The sequence below is a fragment of the Eucalyptus grandis genome, chromosome 6 (genome assembly GCF_016545825.1).
Source record: "Eucalyptus grandis isolate ANBG69807.140 chromosome 6, ASM1654582v1, whole genome shotgun sequence".
Classification (NCBI taxonomy): domain Eukaryota; kingdom Viridiplantae; phylum Streptophyta; class Magnoliopsida; order Myrtales; family Myrtaceae; genus Eucalyptus; species Eucalyptus grandis.
Genome location: NC_052617.1, coordinates 17,712,777 through 17,734,544, shown reverse-complemented (window position 1 = coordinate 17,734,544; position 21,768 = coordinate 17,712,777). Strand labels below are relative to the sequence as shown.

Sequence of the window (21,768 nt, the reverse complement as noted above, 5' to 3'; positions counted from 1 at the left end):
ATTCCCGCCCCGCCCCCTCCCCCCTTGCCATTCATTTTACTCCCTCCTAATCCTCAGCCACTGTTTTGATCCGGCAATAGCATCGCCGCAATGTACGAATGGGAGCAACAAGGATCAAAGAATCAACCCCCACCCGATGATGCTCCACCTCCAATAAATTGATGATGCAAAATGCGTCCCAATCGGAAACCAGCAAGATTTGTTCTTTCTCTTTTTCTTTCGTGTCTTCAAAAGAAGCAACACATCTCTTTGCAGTTCTGGAGGGACCGAGGGACGTTACGCCCGCAGTACTCAAGTCTTCCACTGGGTTGGAAGGTACGCGAGCTTTCCTTCTTCTGAGTTTCAATTTCTAAAGTCATTGTCCCCATTGCAAATTTGCATCTGCCCTGTCTGCCTACACCACGATTTGCTTTGATGATCATGCTACATTATGGTTTCTGCTAAAATTCATGTCCTGAGTCGTTTCCTCCTTTTGTGCGTGTAGTCACTAGATTTTCCCCCAAGAAGTGGGGTCTTGATGGAACCTCGAGTGCCCTCTTGGTCGCTTTTCTCGGCGGAGTTTCCTTTCTTCTCTCGCAAGGGATTGATATTAGACCTAAGCTAGCGGCGATACTAGGACTAGCTTTTGCGGACTCAGTGTTCCTTGGTGGTTCTTGTTTAGCTCAAATTTCAAGCTATTGGCCTCCATATCGCCGACGAATCCTTGTCCATGAAGCTGGCCATCTCCTTACAGGCATGCCAGGACACTTAATTTCTTCACCACTATTTATTTGGAGCACGATGCAAATACTTTCCCAGCAGCTGATCACCTCTTTGTTTTCACATTATCATTTCGGGAGCATCGCTATTTAATGCATGGGCTTAACGAAATGATATATTTACAATGCAGCATACTTGATGGGTTGCCCAATACGTGGCATAATTTTGATCCAATCATTGCAATGCAAATGGGCATTCAGGGACAGGTACTGCTAGTCTCATTCATGCTTGCTTAGTGGAACTGTGTTTCCGATTCCTTAAGTTATGCATGAGAACTTGATGGACATCAGGGGGAATAAGTCATGATGATTAATTTCTCTGGAAGGGTATTCTCTGTCTCTGGATTCTGGGAGCAGTCTAGTCTACGATTTCCGAAGGAAATAAGCTAATTTGCTAGTGCTGATGTTTGATGACTATGTTGTTGTGGCTTTATTAAGCTCGCCCTGCTTGCATTGCTAGCATACTTTCAACTTAACTAGCATCAATAACCCGGAAGAAGCATTCTATGCTAAAAATGTATACAGGCAGGGACGCAGTTTTGGGATGAGAAGATGGACAAAGAACTCGCTGAGGGGCGGCTACAGCACTGCCTTTGATAGGTTGGCATTGTCCCAATATTTTTTTTATATCTTGAGACCAAAGAAGATTTCAGCTAACAATCTTGAGTCTTGACTATCAATGAATTGCTAACAATCTTAAGTGTCAGTAAACGCTAGTTAATGTGATTTGAGCAGTTGCTCAAAATGATGCTGTACCTTGTTGTGCTGCTCTTTGGTTGCACTCCCAATATTCCAAAGCTTTCTACTAACTGTCCTCTAATGATGCAATTGATGTGTTTTGACAGGTATTCCATGGTGCTTTTGCTGGCATCGCTGCTGAAGCTCTTATCTATGGTGATGCTGAGGGTGGAGAAAATGATGAGAATATGTTTAGGAGCCTATGTGTCCTATTGGAACCCCCCTTGTCAGTTGCACAGGTACTTCTTGAATGAACAGACCTGCTTTCATGAAGGCCTATTGTAATTTTTCAGTCACTGAAATGCTTCATTGTCTACGACGACTTAGATGTCAAATCAGGCCAGGTGGGCAGTTCTGCAGTCTTATAATCTGCTCAAATGGCATAAACAAGCCCATCGAGCTGCTGTGAATGCTCTGGAGAGTGGCTTCAGTCTTAGCATGGCAATCAGGGAAATTGAGGAAGCAATGTCTTCTCGGAAATGAAAATTAGGCAGTGGATTGACTTGCAGTACTGTCTCGTCAACTCATTTGGGCAACCTAAGACATTGACGATTGCGTTCCTTGGTGGGCCTATTGATGCTCACAGTCTCAGTGATAAGCCTGAGAGTCTTGACTGCCAACATATAATGGGCATGCCGTAGACCTTCATAAGTGAAAATGCATATCGTAGGCTTGAGGATGAAAGGCCACTCTGACAGGGAGTTGTAGAGATGTGGTTTGGGTCACTCAAAGCCTTAAGGAGCAACTCTGCTCTGTGAAACTGACCACGAGTTCTTTGGGTTGCTTAACTGACAACATGGATTTTGCACACTCAAGATGAAGCTGCATAAGCCCCTAAATTTGTTCGTTGGACTGGCAAGTGTCTAGAGTTGGTTACTTGTTAGCTAGAAAGCACATTGAATTGTACAAAAAATTTGGTTGGAGAAGAGGCTGGTGCACTATGTACATGACCTCCTTTCAGCAGTACTTTCGTTTCGTATAACCTTGACTGTTGTCTTGTTTGTCTAATGAGTCCAAATCTTCTGGTAGTTTGCTGTCATGGAACATTGTTAAGATAAATTGGGAGTGAAAGTTTAGATGGTTAATTCTCTTATGCGTGAATCGGAAGTGATGGGGCTTGACAGAGAATTAGATCTTAGGCACTTAGCATCTGTTGCCAGGAACGATAATCTGTCATTTTGGATCAAGGTGCTAGTCGTGAACCTGATGCCTAGCATATGATTACCGTGCTAGTCGTCACTAAATGCCTGCAACTCTGGCCCTTCCCAGAAAAGACCTCTACTTAATGACATGGAGGCCGGTATTCAGTCGTTAAAATACACGTAAGTATTCAATTTGCTCGTATTGTTATGTAGGAAATGAGACATTCATTACATGATACCAGACATGAGGTTCTGATAGCAAATGTTCAATTCATTTCTTGTGATTCTGGTAGACAATCGCCATTTTCTAGCTCGTCTCTGACCCTCGCCCGATCCTGTTCCGTTGAGATGCTTACAAAATAAAGTAGTCTCATCCACTCTTTTCTCGAACCCTTCATTAGGCCTCGTCAAAGGAAGAAGCAAGCACTAGTGTGCACTTAAAACAACCTAATGCAAAAGATATTAATGTAGATGCCATTACAAAGCCCAAACAAGTTACAATCGCATCAAATTTCAATACTCTACAATCCGAGACAATTGCTACCTCTCAATTACATGCAAAGGAACTCCATTAATACTAAGAAGCTGCACTAGAATTTGCATGACCCCAAATCAAGAATTCGTTTGCTGATCATCTTGGGTTTGCTGAGATTGAGCATGCGGCCAGGGCATGAAAGAAACCGGCGGTTGAGGCTGCTGGGCAGCATAAAGTGCTGCTTGATCAGCAGGCTTTCCCATGATCGTACTTGGATGTCCCATGGGGTGTTGTGGTGGGACATAATAATATGGAATATCAGCTGGAGAGCCAACCACAGGAATGGTAGCCTTAGTAACTCCTAGGCCTTCCTCCTTTAACTCATCTCTTGGAATTATGTCAACCAAGAAATCAAACACATCTGTCCTGGAGATAGCAGCTGCTATATCATTCTTTTGCAGTGTCCTCCGTTTGTTTTCTTCTGTGTGAATCCAAGAACGCAAAGTCAGCTCCAAGATAAACATCTCACAAGCTTTTGCAAATACGACTGGAGCCTCAGCAGAAATCATTCGTACATCTTCATCCGCTTTCATTATTTTCTTGATTCGGGCAAGGGGAAGGCTGTGATTCTTGAAGTCCTGAGTTTGCTCAATTTCTTGCATCTGACCTGCCCAGAACATTTGAAGCTGTTGCTGCTGCTGCTGATGCTGTTGGTGATGGAAGTGTTGGGCTTGTTGGTATGCAAGCTGATGAGGAGAGCCAGGGAAAGTACTGGGTGCCTGAGTCGGGAAGGTATGGGTACAGCAGGAGTGCCAGCAGAGCAACTACAGGAGCAGTTGGAAATGGAGGGGCATATGCCATTTGGTTGGTGCCAGCCACAACCCCGACTACTTGCTGCTGCTGCTGCTGCTGCTGTGTTTGTTCCGTCTGATCCATGACAAGATTAGTTTATATCTCTAATGTGTTACTCCGAGTGCCCTATCATCAACAGCTGTGAGGGAGACCAAAAAGCGCATCAGAACATCCTGTCTAAATCTTTTCAGTGGCACATATTTCTCACAATTTCATGCCTTAGTATTGCTTTACCAGTCACAGGGTAACTGGAGTTGCTGATCCTTTAACCAATGCATGTACGAAGTGCTAAACACTTGTTATCCTAACAGAGAAACTTAAATAACTTTGATCCACAAGGCATGCATCACCATCTAGATCTTAGGAATGCATGATATTTACTATTTTTTTTTATATCAAGGCACCAAGAGATTTTGGCAAGGAAAGAGCAATTTTGCAGACAATTATCATTGTCCCGGCATCGATGTAAACTGCGGGCTTCATGAGAAATTCAGTGTGCATTACCCAATGAACGTACGAATTAACAGCTACCTGCCCTATTACGGGTTCTCAACCAATTGACTGGGTAGACATTCAAGTAGATTGGATACAATGGTAGGAATTCGTGGTAGATTTGGGATGTAAGGTTACGTTAAGTGCACTCTATTATGTGGCTCGGCTATGCGATGGCGAGAATATCGCACACTTAGCGTATGCTTACGCACAAGCAGTGGTATACGTATTAGGACAAAAGCCGCGATTTCCCTAAATTGTAGAACAACTAAGCAAAATGCTAGAAAAGCATACAAAATGCAAGAGCAGGAAACAAGCGCAATCCAAAGAGCAACTCAACTAGGCGAAAGGAGATTGAACAGAAGACGATTCAATAACCTCCCCAAACCCAAAACTCATTCAAGTCCCTTCATTTATCGAAGCGTATGGCGTAACACACGTGATTGATTGACCCGCATCTGAAAATATAAAACCCATTTGAACCTGTCATTACCCAAAAGGGAGAAAGGGGAACATGAAGAGGCAGATGCAAGGAAGTTCAAAATAAAACATTTGAAAATCAAGAACAGGAAACGGGTGAGTGACGATGAGTAGCAAGCTAACGTTACCTTAGCAGAGCGGGAGCTTCTGTACTCTTAAGTTGCATGAAACCCTAGACACAGAGAATCTGGTTTTTGAATAGCTAGAATAGTAGCTCCAAAAATGGGTTTCAGAGAGAGAGAGAGGGAGAGATAAAGAGACAGACAGAGGGAGGTTTCTAGAAAGTGGTGTGAGGTGAGGTGACAAATGTCCAGCAATGTCAAGTGTTTTGACTTTTGAGGGCTGCTGAAGTTGCACACATGGGCCTCATCCATTGGACGTACACAAAATAAAGGGACAGACGAAGGAAACAAAACGATAGTGATATGTAGGTGAGGAGCGAGTGAGGGGACAGGTGGAAGTGAAGGCTGTATCTGGGTTAAATGTCTTGGTGAAGTGTAGGGGAGCCTGGTGCGGGAGTAGCGATTCTCTTCATGTTGCCCATGGGTCGTCCGTTCTTTTGGGCCATTTTATTTTATCCTTCTCGTTTCAATTGGATTTACTTAGGCTTTGGGTGGATGGAGACTGAGAGAAGCATAAATTAGATCAGCCGTTCGTTCCACTTCCAAACTGTTCACTTCAACTTCCACCGTTCGGGCCTCATCAAATGGATTGGACTTGGACTACAAACTCACATTTTCAGGATAAATTCGCCATTGGAAAATGGGGAGATGTCGTGTGTACCATAAAACATCTCAATTCCTTGGTCCATCCTTAAAGAACTAACTCCTAGGATTGGTTAACTCGTGAGGATCTCTAGTTGCTCCTTGATTTATTTTGTCGCAACTTGCTGAACTAAGGAAGAAACTACTCCTATGATATCACGGACCATCGCCACCACTTGCTATGCATGAGAAATGAAATTCCATCAATCACTCGAGTTGATCACTGTCTTCCCTTCTCATACGTCCTTCATTTTCGGACAGCAGAAACTTTACATCTCACGAAAACAACAGAATCCTTTTGTAATTCAGCTGTTGCTTTGCAATCTACCAGAAGTTGATAAGACGCTGCCATACAGGACTCCTGAGTAAATTCCTAAACACTGTCTGCAGCAGCACAAAAGGAAAAAGCAGCCAACCACATGCACAATGCACAGGAAATATGCTGTCCTCGTCATGGTGACTGAATCTGATGATAGGAAACCCAACCAAAGCGACTAATAAGTCGGGAAACCCAATCAAAGCATCAGCAAAGTATTGCATGGGAAGATACCACCGCAACCCATAAATCAGCGTGCATATTTCAGACAGAAATTCACAAAAGCAGCATATACCATGAAAGAACCATTGATCGTTCACCCATGATGTACGAGGTCAATGTTGATCTGTCTTGACAGTTTCAACAAGGTCCTGCCAACTCCAGACATGTGGAGCAGCTAATTCTCCCATTATACAAGCTACCTTTCTCCAAGACCATGCAATTAAATTTGAATAAAATGAATTTTTCGTTTCGATGAAATGTGGCAAGAACAGATGAGTGCACAAAAAATACTGTTCCACCATCAACGATTGGCATCATTTGGATGCTTTCTGACCATGGGCTTTCCCATGGCTTGCTGCTGCTGCTGCAGACATGATTCATTTGGATGCTTTCTGACCATGGGCTTTCCCATGGCTTGCTGCTGCTGCTGCAGACATGATTCGCAAACGGGCAGCAATTTCTGTGAAGGATGGCCTAACAGTTGGATTTGGTGCCCAACACTGTTCCATTAGCCTCCGCCATTCGTGATCACAGAAGCCTGGTATGGGTGGCCTCAACGTGTTACTTACTATGCCTCCTGCTTTGCCATATAAAATCATAAGGATACACCACATATTGCATATAGGATATAATCTGAAATTTGAGCTGATAAAGAGAATTTAGTGGAAAGGGCCTACATTCACATATACATACAACTATCTATCTATAGCAACGAAATTTCCCAGAATCTATCACCATCAGGCCATGTTGAACGAGATGCTTCAACCAAACACAGCACAAAATCTCGAGGTTGATGACAATGCATGACAACACACATCATATCATAACCAACACGTGTTTCTACAAATGACATCTCTAATCCTTAAAACTAATGTAATGAAGGCTGCAGGAAGGTCTCGTAACACAGTCTGGCCAATTAATAGGTCAGACCTTGATGCATCATCATGGTGGAGGAGGCAAATCGAAGGAACACAAAAGACCACAGATAACATTTGACTGGAGCTGTAAAGTATTCAGTAGTACCAACACTACTCACAAAAACCAAGGCCCTAATATAGCAAGCAGAACCAATATACACGCAGCCAAAAATAGCAATAATGGTTTCAGTCTTCCATTTCTCACTCCAGATTTTTACTTGAAAGAGTTAGCTCCTAAACAGCAAAAAACGCATCCAACTCAATCTGTATTACGTCCTACCATGTACAGTGTTGCAGTCCCAGGACTCTCTAGGTAATTATAAAATGAATGTAAGATACACTTTTCAAATGGTCAATAACCCTATCAACAATGATTTTTTACCTCTTACATCAATATTTCTCCCAAAAGAATATTCTCAACCAGAGTCACCCAGACAGCCAGCTTTCAACAGAATGTAAGAAACTGTAGTGGTCTTATTACCTATATATTTCTAACTGATTAGTTCATCCTGATAACATGAGCTTCTTTGACAATCAGTTCTTAGCACAATATTTCTGCTTCTCTCCATCCTTGCCAATACATCACAGTATTTATACCAAATTGATAAGTTCACTTCATCAATATAGAAAATTAGCTTAAGCTAGATCAGTTTCATTAAATGATCAGTGACTGGACTGCATCATCATGAAACACAGAACAGAAGCACTGCTACCTCATTCACATTTCATCAAAGCTCCCCTCAAATGAATGGAGAGAACAATAAGTCATGAGAAGAGAACTGAGACACACCTATAATTGCACCATAATGCATATTTGCATATGGTTCCTCCCCAGTGAGAATCTCCCACAAAACAATACCGAAGGAGAACACATCCACCTGTAAATTAATAATCCACAATGATCAAAAATGCCACCAGAAAGGACACAAAGTTTACGATACACGTTGAAGGAATTCGATGCCGTCCGGTGATGCTCACAGCTTCTTAAGTTTTAGGTACAAACTAGCCTTTCCAATTGACTACTGAAATGAGCCAAAAAGAAAAAAATATATTGTAAAAATTGGACGAAGTCAAACAACAAACACCTAATTTTTATGACAATGAGAAAAGGTCAATTGACAAAAGTTTAAGCTGCAAGTAGCACATTCTCAAAACGTCCAACTTAGAAGGTCATAAATACCCAAATCAGTGAAGCTATGGATCACGGGACGGAAATAGGAAGTGGGTGCACAACTTGCCAATAAAGAGAGTAGCTTTCTGCTAATTTGGGTCATTGTAAACTAGTGAGCATTCTCAGTCATGGTTGTCCATTGCAAATTATTAGAATAAGATAGCTATTTCAGTACATCTTCCACCACTAATTATGGGTAGCATTTCTTCCACAATTACTGGTAAGTTGCAACATCAACCAGAATGTTAAAATGGCGTACTAGCATAGCTCATCAAAAGTTTAATTCAAGATAAATATTTCTTCTAGAACAAGATTGCAGTATTACATTTATGCCACCATATCTCTCGATTGTGCAAGTACATGGTGGGATCGATTGGTTCCACAAACTTCCCAATCTGGGATACAAGCATACCCGGAATCAGGTAGATATACACAGATCATGAGGCAATAGAGTGGTTGTGCGACTCTGATCATGGTGCCATCAAATTAATTTGGCACAGATAACCCTCATTGATCTACCTATCTTATCATTTAGAGACAATGCTGACGACAACATCATACCTTTTCAGAGACTTTATTGCTGCTGCCATTTAGCAACTCAGGAGCCATCCACGGTAAAGTTCCCTTACTCCACCAGAAACTAAGGTATTTCGTTTGATTTTTGACAGGCCAAAATCACCAACCTGAAAAAGGACATCGCTTATAATGCAAAAATAGTAAACAGTCCGCTGCTTCTCAACATTGAAACTGCAATCTTACCTTGCAAATGGGACGCGAAGGATCTTTCAAATTCACCAGCAAATTGTCACATTTCAGATCAAAATGCACAATATTTTTTGAGTGCAAATATTCCATCCCAAATGCAGCATCCATTGCAATTATGAGGCGCTTTCGGCGGTCAAGATGCCTACAGAGTATGCTGGTTAGAGGCTGAGAGAAGCAGAAGAGAGAAGTCGGAATGACCATTGAATGAAGTGAACTAACAAGATGACATGCTTATTGTTCCCAACACATTTATAGTACTTTTCTATTTGTGCACTGATATAATTCTATCCTTCTAAGTTCTCATATTAAATCATGCTGATTGTAACAACCATAAAACAAATTATTGATTCAATGCATTAGTAAATCTGAAAAGCATGAGGCCAGAAATCTTACTTATCCTTGCGGAGTAAAACATGCCTTAGAGAACCATCAACCATAAATTCTGCCACGGTGGCCAAGGTTCCTCCAGGTCCATCTTGCACAACACCGTAAAATGCCACAACATTTGGATGGTGAAGCTTTGATAGAATGTCGGCTTCCCGCCAAAACTCAGTTGTCTGAAAAAAAAAAAAAAAAAAAAAAAAAGAATTAGCTTAATTAGTAAACAGATAGAGCATCAGAGATGCATCCAGAGAAAGATGGAAAAAATGAAAAGAAAAAGAAGGGAAAGAAAAGGAGCAGTAATCTCAAAAGTACAGAGTGACATTCTGGAAGCACATATATAGTACCCATATTAAAACCACAATTGAGTAGATCTATCATTTAAATAAAGGGACTCACTAATCTTTCCTGCTCTGATGATCGACCTGTGAAGCAAATTTTCTTTATCCGTTTGATGGCAACATCTGTCCCTCTCCATTTCCCATGATAAACAGTTCCAAATGTACCAGAACCCAGTTCTCTGAGCTCTTCAAGATCTTCATTCTTTATTATCTACAACAAGCATTTGGAGGGGTCATCAAAAGGACGAAAAGAAAAGCTGGCACACCAAATCAGGTGAAAGGAAGTCCAAAAATAAAAGTTTCATAGAAAAACACCCAGCAAAGAAATGATGCACGTGTGAAATGGTGAAAATTTACACAAGCTCGGTGGCAGTGTCCAAAGTAAATCATAGATGTTAAGCATATGAGACACTTTGTTAAATATTTTTGAAAAGATGTAGCATGTGCAGACCAAAGTGTGTCATATCTAAAGGAACTATTAGCACAAATCATCCCAGATGCTGTGGACATCAATACAGGCGATACAGCGTTGTCTTGTCGACAAAGTTAGCGTCATGATGTTCACTTTCACACTACAGTACAACAAAAGGGATCCACCACCATCAAATACGGGATTGGGAATTTGGGCTTACCTACTCTATGAATACTGAAGAGATCTGCTAATGTCAAAAAGCCTACCCAAGAAGATCCTGAAGACATACTGAAAAGAGCTGCTAATGTCAAAAAGCCTAACCAGGAAGATCCTGGAGACAGATCCATACTTATTCTAACTTCCCCATAACCAATGCACCCTTTCCCCAATGAAAGGAGCAACCTGATTCATCTTCTATAGCCCCATGAGTCAGCGGGAATTTGGACGGCAACCAGACTTTTTGGCTTCTTGTCATTAAGAATTTACAGGGAAAATGAGCTTGGCAACAAGGATCTGATTTGAATGGGGAACAAGAGTCTTGGCAGTGATGGCCACCCCTACTAAGACCAATAAGTCTTGGGCTTTTGTCCCACCTCTCCAGTGTTCATAATTGCCAAGCGAAGGAAAAGGATGGGATTGGAGACAATTTCTCAGAAACCCTATCTATTCATAGGGGTAGGCAAACCAGCTCCAGGTCGGATGTCATCTACCCGCATGCATAGCTCTAAAATGATGGACAAGCATGGAGGATTTTACACTTGACCAAAATCATCACGGGAGAACAAAAATGTTCAACAGCGGTACCACTTATCCAAGCATCATACCTGCAAAGTGCTGATATCAACACCTCCCAAAGAAGAAGGATCTAGAGGCGGCAGACCCGTGCTTCTTAACTCTATTTGACCCTGAATAAATTAAAAGCAAATCAGAAAGCTCGTAACAAAAAAATTTCACTTGAAAGGTCGATCACAACAAGGCATCCTCTGGAGAATACCTCATATTCTGACTCAGGCGTCCTAATGTTCTCTGCAATGGATTCAAGTTGCAACCCCTCACCATTCTTGTGTTGGGAATGACCAAATTCCATGTGCAAAGCAGATGTGTCAGTAGTACCAGATACTTCGGGTGATTCTTCAGGGCCATTCTGAGCACAAATGATGGGGTTATTAACATTGGCCTTATGATCTTCATCCGGTCTTATCTGTGTCAAGTGATGAGATCTATCATCATCCTGTCGAGCTTTTCCAACCTCATAAGGGGAAACAGGATGATCCTGGTCTATAAGAGAAACATCATTTCTCCTATATTCTTCATGTGCCAACTGTTGGAAGTATGACCAATGCTTAGGTTCATGGTTTTCCATGTTCAAGCTCACGCCAGTCCCATCTTTATGCAGCTGAGAATAATTCAATGACTTTTCAGAAAATATTGCTTGGGCAAAAATGTCGGAAAGGACATCACGAGGAAACCGCTCATCAATGTCAATGAGAATGTCTGCTTCCTTTGATTTCAACTCATGCTTGGGAAGAACAGATATGCCACCACCATCATATCTAGTGTAAGTTACTTCGGATCCAGCTTCAACAGTCTCAACAACCGGGAATTTCTTGTGATCATCTAAAGGATGATTAAAGTTGCAAGTGCTAGTCTCTTTTGTAACACCTCTATCATCACCAGACACCTCTGGCAACTTAAGTCCACAGTCCAGCCCATACTCTGTGGCTCTTGAAGTTATTTGAGATATACCATTTGCAAATTCTCTATACGACTCAAGTTGTGCAAGTCCATCTTTAATTGTCTGAGGTTCTTGACTTGGAGGATTTTCACCAGAAACGGGCTGTTCTATTTCAACATGGGAAGTCATTTGTTTTCTCTGCAAATTGCCATTGACGTCTGCACTTGTACCAGGCTGTGCAAGGTCCAAATGCGAATGAGATACCATAAACTGAGAACCAAGTGAATCATCTGACTTAGATAACCGACTAAGTAACTCTGCTTGTTCACGAGGAATCCTCTCAGAGCGATAAACCCGCGGAGGAGGAACAGGTGGCTCAACATATCTCAAACCATTTGGGATGGAATCAGAGTTACCTTCATCTGGAACAACAGCAGCACTTGATGTGGAACAGTTGTCATGGTTACTGTTATTGGGAAACTGCCCTGAAGTTAGAACAGCATCAACAGATATGGGAACCTTTTCAGGATCCTCATTTTTCCCCACATTGTCTGAAGGAAAATAGGGTGTGTCCTTCTCAGTTGCACCTACTGCTGCCGATAATTTGTTAATCCGTGAGTATCCCATCTCATCAATCTCGTGTGACTGTGAAAAAACAGAATGATCTTTCTTCAAGGTAGATGTGCCATCAGGGTCACTCTCTTGCTGGACAGAGTTTCCGTTTTTTGGTTTCTCTTTCCTTGACGATGACTTGGAGTTCACCTTAAGCAAGCTGTCCTGCTGATGCATTTCCATCAAACCTCCCTGCTGATTCGTAAGAACATGAAATGGCATAGTAGCGAGAGTTTCTCCCAAAAGAGAGCAAGTTGACTGGTCATGCCCATAGGGCAAGCAGTATTGCTTTGTATCTCCATTTTGCAAAATCTGGCCATCGTAGAACTGGGGAACAGTTTGACCAGCATAGGAGGAATCACTTAGAATCGCTGAAGACAGAATTTGTGATGGTGAGACAACGATTCCAGTCAAAGGAGAAACACTGACTCCAGTTGCATTAACCTCCGTATCGATATTCTGTCCATCTAGATCATCTAAATTATTGGTCGAAGAGCTAGCAAAACCATGAAGCATTGAGCTTTTTCTCAACCCAATATCCATTCCATTCACAGCAACTACAAACTGCATCTCAGACTCGCCATTTGTACTCCCGAAACCCAACTCAACATCTTCCAAATCACTCATGGAGAAAAGGAAAATCCTAAGCCTATGTGAGCCCTCTCTAAAGTCTAGCTCCTTACACTCCTCCATCATGTTCTGCAGATCTTCATCAGAAGATACAGAGACCAAGGCATCCAGTTCTTCTCCAGGGAGCTGATACTTTATAACATGAGTTTGGCCATAAATTGTCAGCATTTTTTCCACAAGCTCCTGCCACGAAATGTCCTTCCCTATTCGTATGATTCGTGTATCCCCTCCAACATACCTGAGCTTTCCATCACTTGGACGAGGCAGAATTTTACCACCAAAGCTGCAGAGGACCTTCATACTCATCGATGAGCTATCAGAAGCACCTGAAGAGGCATTCCTCGGGACACAGCTTGATATTCGAGGAACTGATCTAATTGAGGGATGAGTACTTGAACCCTCATGAAGATAGGAGCTCCTCTCGAGCTCTCTAGGACCTTTCTCAGCAATGTTAGTCATCGAAATGTCCGATCCACTTTCTGAACCCATGTGGCTGATGCCTAAAATGCCCTTTAGTTCCAAGTAACACGTTGAATTGGAATCACCGACTGCATTTTCAACAAAAGGTTTCCGGGTATTTACTCGATCACGCATAAATTCAAGCGCAAACTCCTCACCCGTCTGTATGGAATAATTGAGAACAGGTTTAGCTACTGAAGTACTTATCTCAAGTGGTCCTACATGAGTGCTCGCAACTCTTAGAGGAAATGACTGAGATGCAGGATGAATGTTTTCCTGGCCAGGCTGCCCCGTGTCGTGATAGAAGTGCCCATATGTTATCGGTTTCTCCGTGAGATCATCATTTACCCCTTTCTCCATTGTATCCTAAAGACCAAAATCCAAATCCAGCCAAAACAACCTGGACAATGGCGCAGCAAACATTCAAATTAGCCAACGCAGCACATCGAAATCCAATCATACCCACACTCGCATCATATTTTGAAAGAGAATTATTAGATTTGATTACAGGGGCATCTTGCCGAGAGATAGTTGGACTTGGAGAGATCCAGAAGCTTCACTCATTTTTTGAGACAGCAAATTAAAGGGTAACTACCGACCAAAAAAAAAATTAAAGGGTAACTGACCAAGTCCTCTCGATGCAGTTCATGTTGAGCATAGAAAGATCCGAGACATGGAGAGAAGGACAAAATACGGGCAGAGTTTTTATGGAACAGTGGATGAGACAGGGCGAAGCTAAAGCACAATCACCTTAACAGCTGACAGTGCGTCGAAGAAAATTGACGGCGTGACGGGAAAGCCAGTGACAAACTAGTCCGAAACGGGCGTTGCAACTCAAATTCATTGCCCTCTTCTTTGGCACTTCATGTTTGCCCTCAGTGGGAATGAAAAATTCGACATTTCTAAGCTACGGCGGGGGAAAAGTCGCGAACTTTTTCGAGAATCTTTAACCCGAGACGGAGGAGGAACCGCGAGGACTGAGCAAGAGGCTCAACTACGCAACCACCAAAAAGTCACGACCCACAACTCGACTTCACCGCGCGACAACCTCGCATCAAAGGGATCAAAGGAAGTCCTCGTTACCTGGGCGGGGGATCCAGGCCCTCAGGCTGGGGGGCTGAGCTAGCCGGACATCTCCGTAACTGCAAAGGAGGCCGAGGAGGAGGAGGAGGAGGAGGAGGAGATGAAGCGTGTGAAAGCTCAAAGGCTCCACCTTTTTTTTGGTTTTTCTTTTTTTTCTGTAACTCCTGAAACTGGTTATCTGGGCTCTTCTCTCTTTGTCAGCGAAGATGGCGTCGCGTTGCTCGCTGCAGTCACGTCGTCTCCATCCTTCCGCTGCGCCGGGATTGAATTTCAAATCGTGTCGGACAAATTAGAAAATTATAAAACGTCCCCTTCGTCTCCCAGCAACCTCTTGGCGGAAACCTCAACCCTCCTCCCCATTAAAGGAAAATGCACTGTGTTCTGAGCGGAAGTTCCCACTTTTTCTCTTTTATCCTGAAGGATTTTCACTTCAGAAATTACACTAAGCGTGCCAAGATTAGTTGGTCAAATTAATACACTATTTTTTTTGGTCGGTAATTAATACACTAATTAACGTGATAGAATTTTACCACACTGTTGCATATTATTTTAAAAGGCCCATCTACGTTTTATGATTACTTCACTTATTTCTGTTTTTTTGAACGTTTACGGCACTTGTTTACATAAAGTTACGCTAATGAAGTTCCCCTTTTCTTCGAGTGATGCCATAATAAGTCAATATTTCCATGCTCTAGCTTCATTAAAAATCGTGGGAAGTTCTTCCTTCTACGCGAGAGAACTCACGAGCAAAAGGAGTAAGCGCGTCTTTTATGTATGTGATTAGGTTAAACCAAACCGTGACGTGTAGTTAGTGGCGATGAGCTAAAATGAGAGTCATTCAATATTTATCCTATGGGGTTGCTCTCGAGTGCGTTTAATCGAATACCCATCTACAGAGAGACTATGAAATGATGTAAATGATAAAAAGAACGTATGTTAGAGGGAATTACAAATGAAACAAATAACCGATCACGATCAGAAAATGAAGCATCATAAATATTATAGACACCAAATCAAATCAAATGCAGGTGTATTTAATAAGAGGAGCACGTCAATCTTCCAAGGAAAGCAAAAGGGGATAATTAATGTCATTGGAGTTTTGATCGGTCGAGGTTGTTTTAGTGGTCGATTCACTCCCAATATAAATTGTGGAAAGATAAGGGTCGGTTTGCTTTGCAAGTTACTTAGTTTATGGAGGTGGTCGGCTTAAGGTCGGTCCGTTTGTCGTTAAAGAATTGAGGGTTGCTTTCCAAGTGCTCTGCTCTTGTTTACCCCTTCTTTAACTCTATTAAAAAGAAAATAATGCTTTGGGTTCGAAGCTCCTTGTTCCTGGCAAAAACTTCATCAAGATTTCTCAAAAATCCCCTCCTTTTTTTGCCCCATGTGCCTACGCCTTTCTTTTTCCAGATCATAAAGGTGCACCGTCGATGTAGAAGGTTAATATGTGGAGATCAGCACAGCTTTTCTTTTGCATTCAACCAAAATCGTCCGTACATGTTAATTTTATAAATGTATCTAATGCACGCTCATTCAATACGTCTTCACATAGCATCAGTCCATTGTAGCTAATTCTATGGACATAACACGTGATACATGTTATGGAATGACGAGGATGGCTAATTCTATGTTTATAAGGGTTTTTTCGGAAATGTACCATTTAAAAAAATAATAATAAAAGTAATTTTAAAATAAAATATAATTAAAAAAATCAATTTTACTAGTAATATTTTCCATCGTTTCGTTTTAAAAAAAAAAAATGATTTAATTTTCCAGAATAAAATTACTAAAAAAATTGATTTTTTTAATTATATTTTATTTTAAAATTACTTTTATTATTTTTCTTTTTCCTTCTTCCTCTTCATCAATCCTCTGCTTCCTTGCCACCATCCCCATCTCCTTCCATGGATGGTGATGACTAAAAGCGAGCTCGAGCTCTTGCTTGAATTAGCCAAGCCTTGAGCTTGTGGCTTGCAACTTGGGCTATTGTCAACAATGCTGGAGGAAGAAGTGAGAAGGAAAAGGGAAAAAAGAAGAAGAAGAAGAAGAAAATTAGTTTTAAAAATAAAAAGTACTTAAATTTTCAAATTTTTAAAATATAATAAATATAATGAATATATTGAAAAAGAATTCATGGAGAAGAACGTGTTTGGTTTAGGTGAAAAAAAGAAGAAGAAAAAAATATTTTCCTCACTTACTCATTCTTTTATGAACCGAACATCTGAAAAATTCGAAAACATTGGGAAACAAATGGAACCTTAATTACAATAAGGTGATACTACGCATTTCATCTCATCCTCTCCATATATTCATCTTTTCAATTTTTCCATGCCCATGCTCTTAATGCCTATGTTTCGTGCCTAACACAAAATGCTCATATGGCAAAAAGTTAAGAATTTCCGAATAGCATAATGTGCAAATTTCACAAAATTTATTGTCCTCACAGTTGACTTACAAGCCGACATTTCATCTTATTTTTATATACATGTATAGATAGATAATGAAAAATTTTGAAGAAAGAGTAAGGGAAGATCCTCTTCACGGCGGAAGAATTATAAAAAAAGCCTATTCTCCTAATCGTGTTCGGAACTTATTGGCTAACTTGTACTCCTCCTTATGTATATTTGGAAAAATAATAGTGAGAGGAATAGTGCAGCAAAATAGAGAGACAAGCGATCGCGATGGGACTCGAACCCACAATCTCCCGCTCCGGAGGCGAGCGCCTTATCCATTAGGCCACGCGATCACACGCTTTTACCTTTCCAATTGTATTATTTAACATAATGATGTCCAGCTGGTTGGCCCCTCCCCTTCATTGTCCATGGACCACGATCAACTCAACACAATTACATTATTGTCAAAGGAAACAAAAATAATGTTCTTGATGTGAATTTCCCAATCAGACATTACAATATCCAAGTCTTATTCTGATTGATCTATTTAATTCTGTTTAGACACGAATGGGCATGTTTAAGTGAACATGCCAACATGTCATTTTTCGACTAGAGTGTGATTTGACATGTTTCAACACTTTTGATACTCCTACCTAAAACATTCTCTATCTTTGATTGTTCACAAAAAAAAAATAATAATAATAACAATAATATCCATGTGAAACAAAAGTCACGTGTTCAAAAATACATATATCATAGAACTTTTACTCTATAGTACGTGTCAGATGTAATGTGAAGTCAAGCTTACTCATATTGTCTAGAAATGGGCTGACATGGTTTGTCGTGCACGAATCACTCGGCCGATGACTCCAATATTTTTAAGATATTAGGAGTACTTTGGATGGCATTTCCTAAATTTGATCATAGCCATGCAACCCTTTGGGCTCATCCAAGCCCATAAGGTTCAAATCACAAAATTACAAAGGCCGAAATGACATATCAATATTGGGCTGGGCTTGGTCATGTATGAAATATTTTTTCAATATTTTTCTATACCATCAATGGACTCGGTTGGAGACTTCTAGATCGAAACTAAGTTTTTTCTAAAGCATCAAATTTTTAAGGGAAAATTTCAAAGAAGAACCCGAAGTACCATTATTTTCTTAAATAAGGGCCCGAATTAAACTTTGTTTCAAATAAAGACCCGAAGTGAATTTTGTTTCAAATAAGGACCTAAAGTCACCTTAGTTGTTTCAAATAAAGATATGAAGTGGTTTTGGTTGTTTCAAATAAGGACCCGACCCGACCCCACCGATCACCAATCAACTAAATTTTTTGACTAATCAAGGTTATTTTTATCATTTAGCATTCACCTTCCTCTTTTTTTCCTTTTTTTTTTTTTTTTTTTTTTTTTTTTTTTTCCGATTCTTCTTCTTCCTCTTCACTGGTGGTTGGCTAGCCACTTGTGATGCCCATAGAGGGCTAAGTGAGGGTCACCCCCATTGGCGAGGGCGACCCATGCTAGCCACAAGTGAGGGATGGCTTTGTCTGAGCGTGGTGACCCTTGCCCAAGGGCCATCCACAAGGTCGGCCCTTGTTGGTCCCAAGCAAGGGCAACCGGTGAGGTTGTCCAACCCTCATCGACCTCGCCTGCGGCCAGCATGGGCCGACCTCACACATGGTTCCTAGGCGAGGATTGCCATACTTGGGTGAGGCCATCTCTCACCCAGCCCTTTGTGGGCATTGTCGGTGGTCAGCTGGTCACCGGCAAAGAGGAAGAAGAAGAACCAACAAAATAAATGAAAAGAAAAAAGAAGAAGAGGAAATGATGAAAATGCCCTTGATTGCTAGAAAGATAGGTTTTTATTTGAAATGGACATAGCTATTCTACGCCCTTATTTGAAATAAATATAACCACTTCAGTCCTTATTTGAAACAACATCCACTTTAAGCCTTTATTTAAGAAAATAAAACCACTTCATGTTCTTATTTGAGACAATATCCATTTCGGGGGTCTTATTTGAGAAAAAAGAAAGCATTTCAGGTCCCTTTTTTGAAATTTCCCAATTTTTAAGACCGAAAATCGGGGCAGTCATCTTGAATTTGCAGACCCTCAAGAACTCAAACCGCGGAAAAAGCCCAAGATAAAAAAGAAAGGAAATTCCGCGATTCGAAAAAGGTCGGCGAGGCCTTCTCCAACAAGAGAAAGCCCGTGGAATTCAGTTAACAAGATTCTCCTTCTCTCTCTCTCTCTCTCTCTTCCCAACTTTCCCTCCAAAACTATCCTCTCTCTGTGCTCTCTTTCTTCGCCATTTGCAGAGAGCATTATCACCGAAGGAGAAGCAAGATCGGGAAGGTCCGAAGCCATGCCCAACTCCCTGAACGGCTGGATCGTCATCTTCGTCCTCCTCGTCTCCTTCCTCGTCTCCTTCAGGAACCGCAAGGGCTCGAGCGCCGACCAGCGTGGGCGGCCCTTCGATCCTCCCTTCTCTCTCCACCCCCTCTCGCCCGTCCTTCTCCAGCGGAACGACGACGGCGCCGCCGTCGACGATGAAGACCCCGCGCTCGGGCTCCAGTACGACTTCTACCGCAACACCTGCCCTGCTGCGGAAGAAATCGTGAGGTCTTCCATGTCCAGGATCTACTCCCAACACCCCGACGTCGCCCCCGCGTTTCTCCGTCTCCTCTTCCACGACTGCTTCATCAGGGTTCCTCCTCCTCCTCCTTCTTCGTCTCTGCTTTGTGGGGTTCCTCGTTTAGGGGCTGATTGCCATTGGGTTTGGGTTATTTTCTCGAGTCAGGGTTGCGATGCTTCAGTTCTCCTGGACGATAGCCATGGAAACCGCAGCCACCCCATCGAAAGGCAGGCCATCCCCAACCGGACCCTCAAGGGTTTCGACAGGATCGATACCATCAAGCAGGAGCTTGAAGATCATTGCCCTGGGGTTGTTTCTTGTGCCGATGTTCTCGTGCTCGCCACCCGGGAGGGCATCCTCCTGGTACGCTCTTCTCTCGTTCCCCTCTTCCAATTTCAAGAAACTGTCCCGTCCCCTGTCATCGCCGTCCGTTCATGTGGATTTCGATGAAATTTAGTATTCTCATATTGGCATTGAATTGGCGCTCTATGTGGAAAAGTTTAATAATGATTCTCGAAGTCAGCATGGCATTTGGGAAGATTTCATCTACTCCACGTCTAGGAACTTCTTTCCTCTGTGTTTCCAGGCTTGCAGCTGGACGACAGCTACTTGATTAGTTTGTTCAAGCTTCTTAAGAATCTTTGTTTCTGTTTCCTTTTAACTCCTTATCCTATTCACCTCGTCTTTTGATGTTCGAGTCCACAGGCTGGTGGCCCATTCTATCCCCTTTTCACCGGCAGGAGAGACAGTATTCAGTCCTATTATGCAGATGCAATGGCTGAAATTCCTAAGCCCGATGATAATGTCTTCCGGACGCTCCACCTGTTCGGTCTCAGAGGTTTTGACGAGAGAGAAACAGTCAGTCTCTTAGGTATTATCACTAAAGTCCATCCTTCTATCTTACTTTGTGGTCGAGTTTGTTTGAATTGTGAGTGGATAACCAGGCACTGAATTGATTAATTCTGTTGATATGAAGGAGGTCACAATATCGGCAAGATCGGTTGTGAGTTCATCTTAGAACGCTTGCACAATTTCTTAGGGACAGGTCAGCCAGACCCAACCATATCTGCAGATTTTCTTAGTGAGATGAGACGCAACTGTGGAGACAGTCAGACCAGCAGCAATAGCAGCAGTGGCTCTCCACTGCTCATGGAATCAACGAGCCTTACTAAGTCTGATTTGGGTTTGACATACTTCCCACAGTTAGCGACTTCAATTTCTTCCGGATCAAGCTTTGACACCCATTATTACCAGAGCTTGCTTAGAGGGAGAGGTCTTCTATATGCTGATCAGCAGTTAATGGCTGACGAGAGAACTGCAAGTGTCGTAAGGGCTTATGCCTCAGATGACGGATCAGCCTTCAGATTGGACTTTGCTCGTGCTATGATGAAAATGTCAAGTCTTGGTATATTGTCTGGATCAGATGGGCAGATCCGAAAAAATTGCTCGTTTGTCGCCAACGGCAATTGAGAGAAAATAATTCTTGGGCAGATTGTGCTCTCTTTAATCCTCTCAGTGGCTTATCTCGGCATCTTCAGGTCCTGAGATTGATGACCCCAACAATATTACACGAACAACCACCACTCCGTCCCAATATTAAGCTGAACCGGCAAGCAATGATAACGAAGTTTTCAGCAACAATAGGCAGCTATTTCGGTGAGAAACTGTGTCATAATGTTGGAGCATTGCTTGTTCATCTTATACGATTTAAACAATTACTAACCTGTGTAACTTTCTCTTCTTGGCTTTACGAATGTCTCCTGCCAGAAAAGAACCAGTCAATTTTGGGAAATGGTGACCTTTGTCTGCTTAGCATCTTTTCCATCCATGACACCTCTCTGGCTTTGTACTTGTGCACCTTGAGTATCTTTCGATTAGGTGGAATATCTAGTTGATATTTCAAAACTGATAATTTTTCTATGAGTCTTGTGCCTTATCGTCTCTTCTGCTTGATGAGGAATGTCAAAGTCAGAGGAATTGAAAATTTGCCATCCAACAAGAAGCATCGAAATATATCAACCGAACAATTTGTAAAATTCACTGGAACCTCTTCCAAC

General features: G+C 41.9%; 3 protein-coding genes, 1 non-coding gene and 1 pseudogene across 4 annotated transcripts; 2 read left to right on the top strand and 3 right to left on the bottom strand.

Moving 5' to 3' along the window:
* The first annotated feature begins 164 nt into the window (after positions 1–164).
* LOC120294350 lies at positions 165–2,597 on the top strand (annotated as a pseudogene).
* A 473-nt stretch (positions 2,598–3,070) lies between these two features.
* LOC104448684 (nuclear transcription factor Y subunit C-2) lies at positions 3,071–5,255 on the bottom strand. Its single transcript, XM_010062555.3, is given in 4 exon segments — positions 3,071–3,903; positions 3,906–3,930; positions 3,933–4,104; positions 5,066–5,255. Coding segments are annotated over 3 exon segments (795 nt in total). The 5' UTR covers positions 4,050–4,104; positions 5,066–5,255; the 3' UTR covers positions 3,071–3,250.
* A 993-nt stretch (positions 5,256–6,248) lies between these two features.
* Positions 6,249–15,060, bottom strand: LOC104448681. Its single transcript, XM_010062552.3, is given in 11 exon segments — positions 6,249–6,573; positions 6,637–6,816; positions 7,947–8,034; positions 8,889–8,953; positions 8,956–9,010; positions 9,087–9,234; positions 9,486–9,649; positions 9,873–10,025; positions 11,051–11,131; positions 11,221–14,002; positions 14,686–15,060. Coding segments are annotated over 10 exon segments (3,696 nt in total). The 5' UTR covers positions 13,963–14,002; positions 14,686–15,060; the 3' UTR covers positions 6,249–6,553.
* A 2,295-nt stretch (positions 15,061–17,355) lies between these two features.
* TRNAR-CCG lies at positions 17,356–17,428 on the bottom strand. Its single transcript has one exon. It is a non-coding gene; the product is annotated as a tRNA-Arg (tRNA).
* Positions 17,429–19,441: 2,013 nt separating this feature from the next.
* On the top strand, positions 19,442–21,181 carry LOC104451628 (putative Peroxidase 48). Its single transcript, XM_010066242.3, has 4 exons — positions 19,442–19,783; positions 19,877–20,074; positions 20,417–20,582; positions 20,688–21,181. Exons 1-4 carry the CDS (start codon positions 19,442–19,444, stop codon positions 21,179–21,181), a joined length of 1,200 nt encoding a protein of 399 aa, XP_010064544.2.
* The last annotated feature ends 587 nt before the right edge of the window (positions 21,182–21,768 follow it).